This window comes from Acyrthosiphon pisum, chromosome A2, assembly GCF_005508785.2.
Source record: "Acyrthosiphon pisum isolate AL4f chromosome A2, pea_aphid_22Mar2018_4r6ur, whole genome shotgun sequence".
Lineage (NCBI taxonomy): Eukaryota > Metazoa > Arthropoda > Insecta > Hemiptera > Aphididae > Acyrthosiphon > Acyrthosiphon pisum.
In genome coordinates, this window is record NC_042495.1 from 115,647,263 (window position 1) to 115,655,208 (window position 7,946).

Genomic DNA, 7,946 nt, shown 5'->3' on the forward strand with positions numbered 1-7,946 from the left:
TTTGTGTCTCATCACCTTTTAGGACAGTAAAAATAATAATAATAATAATAATAATAATAATAATAATAATAATAATAATAATAATAATAATAATAATTTTATTTTCGCAACATAAGGATATCATACAATTATTTTACAAAATTTAGATTAATATAATGCAGTACCCCCTTTAAGCAAAGCTTGTGCTGGGGGCACAGTTCTTATAGATTAAAAAAATATATACAATGTGGTTTTTTTTTTTTATTACTAATTAGTTAATAGAATAGGATTATAATAATATAGATATATAATAAAGTTAACATAATTGATAATTGATAGTTAAAACATAAGTACGAAGAGACGTAAATAAATATAATAAATTTACAATAATAATAATAATAATAATTTACATAAATAACTGGTGATATTTTTAAAAAAACAGCTTAGATTTCCTTCAACAGTATCGTTTCTGATAGGAAAGTGAATCTAGTTGGTGCATCATTATAATATATTATACATTTCTTTTTTTAGTTGGTTTTTATATTATGAAAATATATAATTCAGTTTTAAACCCCTCCCGAAAATTTGTTCCAACTGTGGCCTTGAAGATAATATCAAAAATTTATAAATAAGTAATAACACACAAATAGTGTATAATATTCAATTAGGATTAAGTCAAAAAGGTGACACAATTATAATATTACCAGTTAGGTGTATATTATTTCACTTAACAAACAAACAAACATTAAGATTTTGAGCGGCTAAGTCTAAAAGTATAAATCGAGCCACAGAATAAAACAAATCGCAATAACAGAGTATTAAGTACCTACCTATACTATATCAATAAATAATAATAATAATATAATGGCCTTTAAAAAAATTTACGTACTCGAAAATTTAATGCTGCGAGCTGATGAACGTACTATCTTGCTATATAATAATATATAGATACACATCGTCGCCTGGGAGATTTTCGAATTGATCGGTCTCTGTGTTGGAAGCCTTGTATTAAGCTCATTAGCAATTCTCAATTAGTACTGACACATACATATACGTTCAAATCAAAAATGGCTGACAATAATAGCAGTAACGAGATACAGGCTACATTACTCGAAATTCTCGAGCTAATAGTAGTCGGTATAATGAATGGCCTTTATGAAGATGAAGGCGATGACGAAAATCTGATACGAGTCTGATACGAGTCTGATACGAGTCAGAAGATACATATCTTCTGTCGTCAATTGGTATGGATGATGCGGCCTCGAGTGGAGACGTGCAGTCCCCAGGGCCAGAGCCCGAAGAAACCTGCACTTCGATTCCGGACGACGCTCCACCAGCTAGAAGTCGCAACCGGAGAAGACGACAAAAACGAAGAACGGTTTGAGGAGTCCGTTGTGTTGCACAGTGAAATTTCGAGTGACGATGCGCCGTCTCTCGTAGAGATCACCGAGACGGCATCACTCAGATACACGGTACAAGATAACAACGGTTCATTAGATCAGGACGAACCGATTGTATCAGACTGCAATTATGCGCAGTCGAGTTTGGGACTATCGACCCAACTCCGACTTCCGAGGACGGACCACTCGACGACGTAGTGATGCCTGCTGCAGAAAACGTATTATGTGCAGACATTGAGCAGCCGGCCAAGGAATTAGCTGTGAATGCGGATAGTATCGGCGAGCTGATCGGCAAGGTGGACCCTGCAGTAGAACGCGAAAAACGCGTGGTTTCCTCCCGTAGAAAAAGATTTTCTACGGGATGGAAAAGTGTAAAACGCGTTTTTCGCGTGTTGTTCTGCTGCGGATGTACGAAACCGTCCGAAGCTAATATACTATAGCACAGCCCACTTGGGCCGAAGACGACGGACAAGATGACGGCGACGCAAAGGAGGGGAGGATACGGGAAAGAGCACGGAAGGTGCGCGGTGGTAAGTCACCCGCGCACGTTCTCCGACCACCACCAGCGCGACGAGTTTGCGGACGTAGCGCGCTCGGCCGTAGTTGACACGCGAGACCCTCTGGCGGCTCGGCGAACGCCCGGCTGCAGTTACGGTCACGTGGAGCGACGGACGACAACGACGACGACGCGGCGGCTATAGCATAGATACCGACGCGGGCAACGATCCCGCCCCGACGGTACCAAATAACGATGACGACGGCGATGGCGACTCGTTTCGACGGCAAAGGCGAATACTTTGGCACGGGGTGAGTGATACAGAGATTATAATATGTGTTAGGAACACGGACGTGAGCGGCGCCGGAACCGAGGGAACTTAGGATAGTTAGGTTAAGTTAGGTTAAGTTAGTTAACTGTTTCACGGTCCGGCGGTGGTCATTACTCATTGGACGAAGACGCGGCTGAAGGGACGACGCCAGGGCGAAAATTACCGGGAGTCAAGGATCCGACGACTCTCGCCTTTTCACCCCGCGGTAATCCCACATCGGCCGCGTCGCAGACTGTTCCACAGCACAAAACCTCTGTTCGCTCTCTCCGCGTGTCTATTGGTCTCCGCCGTCCATTGCAGAGTCGTCGCCGTCAACCGTTGTCGCTCCCGTGGCCGTCTCGGTCTGGCCTAGCCAGCTGGGCAAGGTCGTCACGCGTCCGAGCAAACGCGCCCGTGACACTCGTCAACCTGGGGGACCGGTAGTGGGAACGTGCAGAGGTGACCAGTGGCCACAACATTGCATATCTGCACCAAATCGCCATCTCGTATCCTCCCATCCTAGTTTATTGTGTCTCCTGTCCGTCGTATTTTTTTTTTCCATTAAATTTCCTTTAATTATCTCAAATAATATTCACTTTATAAATTTCGGCTTTTTCTTTTTGTTCTACCTTTTTTTTGAACATTCAAAATTGTATAATAACGGCAACTGTTTCCAAAATTGTTTCCGTTTTTGAAATAATATTCACTTTATAAATTTCGGCTTTTTCTTTTTTGTTCTACCTTTTTTTTGAACATACAAAATTGTATAATAACGGTAACTGTTTCAAAAATTGTTTCCGTTTTTGAAATTATATTCAATATATTAAATATTGTTTTTGTTTGATAAATAAAAAAAATGTTGTGAACAAAAAAAACTATTGTTGGTTTTTTTCGTATTGTCGAGAGTATAAATCAATTTTTACAGATTTAACGACTAGTCTATATAATAAAAGATACGATACTATACGCCCACGGAGGGCGCAGCACTTCTGCACAAAAACGACTGTCGTCATCGTCGTGTAAATGAATAAATTATACAGACACGAAACCCTGCGCCGACGACAAAGTACGGTCTTAACCGGTTAAAAATCGTACAACATCATCGTAATCATCGTATATACGTATATATCGTATCTGCATATGCAGTGGGTACAATGTATATTATCCGACAATAATAATATATTATAACGCACCGCAGGTACCTACCTCTATATCATATTAGAATATCCATAGATTGTATCGTTCAGTTATAAAACTCGCGGTGCGCGTAGATAATATTATTATTATAGGTATATAATAAAATTATTGACTCGAGTTGTATAATATCTTAATCTGAACAAATCTTGTAACAGGTGCCTACTACCTACCTACTGTACTTGGAAATCACTTTACGTCGGTACCTATTTGTGTTTTTACAGGTTAGTTATGCTGAGTGCTGGCCGTCTTCGCTCAGAATCGTTTTTCTTATACAATGATATTATATCATTGAATTCAAATTTAACATCATTCATTATACAGTGCTCCCTTTTAACCTACTGTACAGCAAAGCGACATCCACTTGCCCACCTTTCATTTTTATTTTTATGTCTGTCATCACCTTTTAGGACAGTAAAACTGCAGGGCTTAAATTAAAAATAATAATACCGTTTATCGTTATATGGATATTAAACTTTATGATCGAATGACTGTTTAACGTTATGAATAATTTAAACGTTATTAAATTTATGCGTTTAAACGTTATTCAACTTAAGCGTTTAAACGTTATGAAGCGTTTAGGGTTACCTGATGGATATAGCTTATTTCCTACACAAAACAGAATGATTGAAAAATATAATAGGTAGGTATTACAAAAATAACCATAATATATTATACTGATAGTTATAATTTTATAAATATTTTTTTTCCAGGCATTTATATGTTTCAATCGTTTCGAATCTAGTTGGTACTTGGGGGGGTCAAAAGTAAAAAATTTCCAGTAGTTTTCAAAAGCGCCATGAAAAACATAAGAAAAATTAAGGAAAAAAGGGAATTTTTAGGCAAAATCAATTTTGGTTTTAGGTGTACCTACCTAATTCTAAAACAAATGACCGTAAACTCATGAAAAAAGTAATAGGTCTGCTGTAGAACTATCTACTTAAGATTTGTGCCGCCAACTTAACCTTAATTTTAATCTGATGCCACATAATATGATTCTGGTTTAGTTTATCGGCTAACTTTAATGTAAGGTTTGTTTGAACTTCATATAACTTTTTTTAAATAATTCCAATTAATATAGCTCCTTCAGTTGATATTAATACTCTCGCATTTCTGGCTAACTTTAGTATGTGACAGGCATCTGGCATAAAAAAAACCTTTTCTCTAGAAACAGGATGATCAACATTTAATATTGTCATAGGCATCTATATTTTCAAACTAATAGTATGTTTTTAATACTTTGTACGATATACTTTTCTTCATAAATTGTGTCAAATAAATAATTACCTTAACCAGTGGCAGATCTAGGACTTTTTATGGGGGTCTCGTATATTCTGTATACACCATCCTGATGGTAAGAAATTATTTACTCCTCAAAATGATTGTGCTTAATACTCAAAAGGTACCAATTTTGTTTCGAAATGTCCCCGGGTTACTGAAAAATACATATTGTTGTGTAGAGTATTTGTTTTTTCAGGAAGCAACATCCCAAGGGAGATGCTATATATCCACGGCTGATCTGAATGAATTATATTGTAGGTTTGAATTCTAAACTTATCACCATCTTAATGTGGGTTGGTAATGTACTCATTACATTTATAGTAGGTACCTACTAACTGAGTATTATTATGAATAAATTATTAAAAGAAGTTTATTTGACTTAATTGACTGTATGTCTGTATATCGAGTAGGTACTATTTATATATAGGTATGAACTATGTAGTTAAAATGTATACCTCAGTAAATTATATATATTAAATTGTGACAAATGTGGTCAGTAATAATCATCGATTTTTTTTTTTATGATTTGTGCAATGTTATAACTTATAGCTTGTAAAAAATAACGAGGCCCGGGGTTAATTGCACCACCATCCCATCCATATAATTTGGGATGGAGTACTAATGTTTCATATTGTACATTATATTATTAAAACACACATACTTTTAAGTATTGTATAACAGAAATTCTCAATTTGCAGTTCCTGTTGTTTCTTGGAGGTCACTAACCAATTATATAGTTACTAATATATATTTCTGCGCACCACAAAAATAAATGAAATAACTTTAAAAATGTCAGTCCTTATTAGGTTTTGGTAATTCATGATAATCCATCTGGCATTCATATTGCACAATTAAAGTGAAGATGTAAACATTTAAAAGCCACAGTATATTCATCAACAAAAAAAAAGGTGGGCAAGTGTGTGTCACTCTGCTGTCCAGAAGTTTACAAGTGAGTCACTGTAATGGATGGAATACATTTGAATTCAATAATTTATTATCATTGTATAAGAAAAACGATTCTGAGCAAAAACGGTCAATCAGCCTATGATATTACTAATAGTATAGTTGATATTATTGTGAATAAACTATCAAGTAATTTATATATAACTTATTTACGTGGAACCTTGTTTTCAATTTTCAATCCTTAGCTATAAAAGTTGATAGTTTAAAAATGTTTAATTACAAAATAATTATTAAATTTAATACATTTTGTCAAAATTCGAACTTTAAATGCTTAAAAGAAAAAAAATTATATACAAATTATTGTAACAATATCAGGAGCCTTGCATTACATTTCTACGCTTTTTTACCCAACAAATAAAATTGTACTGATATTTATAGAAAAAAAAAACTACAAAAATTGAAAACTAACAATACCCATAAACAACTCAAAAAGAGTCGAAATATTTTCAAAATTTTATGATATATAGAAAATAAAAATATAAACATTCGGTAAAATTTTCATGTACCTAGTTATTAATTTTTAAATAACAATAAAATAACAAAACCGCTACATGAGAAATCGAGTAAAAAGTAAAAATATGAACTTCTAACGCTCATAAAAATTGAATTTGATTGGTTTGTAGACATTTTTTTGATACAGGTAGACGACAAACTTATGAATAACCTTGTATTACATTTTAAAATTCAAGTTTAAAAAGAAAATTTTTTACGAATTCTAAACTCAAAATTTTTGTGATATTTCAAGATTTGAACTTTAAATGGTTATAAAAAAAAACTGTGACTAAGGATTTTTTATATTTTTTAAATGTCATTGTAACAATAGAATATAGTAGGAGCCTTGCATTAAATTTTCAAGTATTTTTTAGTTTTATTGACATTTATTGAAAAAAAGACTAATACAATTGAAAACTGAAAAATATGTTCCTTAACAGTTCAAAACAAATGAAAATATTTTGAAAATTGAATTGTGTATAGAAAATGCAAATATAAACAACCAGTGAAAATTTCAGTATATTCGTTCATTTGTTTTAGAGTAACGCCAAAAACCAGAATTGATTTTGTGGACAACCGATTTTGAGTAAAAATTTGTTTCTCCTTAACTTTTATGTCGTTTTTGAAAACTATTAGGAATTTAAAAATTTGACCTCCCGAATGCACCAACTAGATTCACTTCCCTATCGAACAAGATACTAGCTGTTGATGAAAATCAAAGCAGTTTTACTGCCCCAAACCGTGATGCCAGACACAAAATCATTGTAAAATTAATACATTCACCGTTCCACCCAGAATCTAAAAAACAAAGAGTGATATATATAGAGTAATTTGTAAGTTTTCAATATTCACTATTCAAAGAAAAAGAAAAGTAACACATTTCTTCATTCTATTGAATATTGATATAACTACTTTTGAACTATCTTTTCTAAATATTTATACAAAAATTATATTCATTGAAAAATAAATAAATCTCAAAATGTCACCACATTATTTATTTTAAATATATAAAGTTATACAATTTAAGAGTTGGCATTTGGCCCTCTCCTGCGTCCGAAAGTCTGAACAACATTTACAAAACGTCTGTTGTACTGAATGCGTCTTTTTGATCGACCAGTTTTCTTCTTCTTCTTCTTCTCAACTTTCTCAACTTTTGGAGTTTGTCCCTTAACTTTACCAGCACGAGCCAAGGATCCGTGAACTTTGCCTAAATTAATTAATTAAATTTAAAACTTCATCTTTTTTAAGTAAAATAAAAATAAAACTATTTACCTCCAAGCAATGGAACAATGAAATCAATATTGAAATTAATTAATTCTCCAACAATTTGATCGTCATTAAGTGGGTGACCTTGATCATACAATGAAATTAAATTTTCTTCAACATCTTCCAAAGCAGCCAATTTGCTCTAATTGTTTGAAAAAATATTAAAGTTATTAGTTCTGTATTAAAATTTAATTTCTAACACATATCTTATATTATAACCTTTTGTAATAAAATGAAAAATGTGATCAATACAAGTTGAAGACCTACTCATAATATTTACTATAGTGTCCTTATTTATGCAAGATTTAGTTCATAATAACTTACATTATTTAGGTATCTAACACGGACTAAGATAGTATGGACTGGTATCGACATGGTTGGGGGGTAGTAGAGGAACGGTCCTCAAATGTTTCGACACCGCCACTCCCCCATCCTAATAGGCCGCCGAAAGGTACAACCAGGGGTAAAAGCGCTCCTAGTGTCAAATAAAGTTACTTATATTGTATATTTACATAATATATTACAATTTTGCGTAATCGATCAGTAATGAGTACATAATAAAGTA

General features: G+C 33.6%; 1 protein-coding gene across 2 annotated transcripts in view; it reads right to left on the reverse strand.

Moving 5' to 3' along the window:
- Positions 1–7,083: 7,083 nt before the first annotated feature.
- The window catches only part of LOC100161407 (ribosomal protein S30-like), a 2,864-nt gene continuing 2,001 nt past the window's right edge, over positions 7,084–7,946 (reverse strand). Inside the window, exons 3-4 of one of the 2 annotated variants that reach the window (XM_008186222.3) lie at positions 7,388–7,523; positions 7,084–7,322 (exon numbers count right to left, since the gene is read on the reverse strand). In XM_008186222.3, the coding sequence (XP_008184444.1) occupies positions 7,138–7,322; positions 7,388–7,523 (321 nt within the window). In that variant the 3' untranslated portion in view covers positions 7,084–7,137. 2 annotated transcript variants of the gene reach the window in all.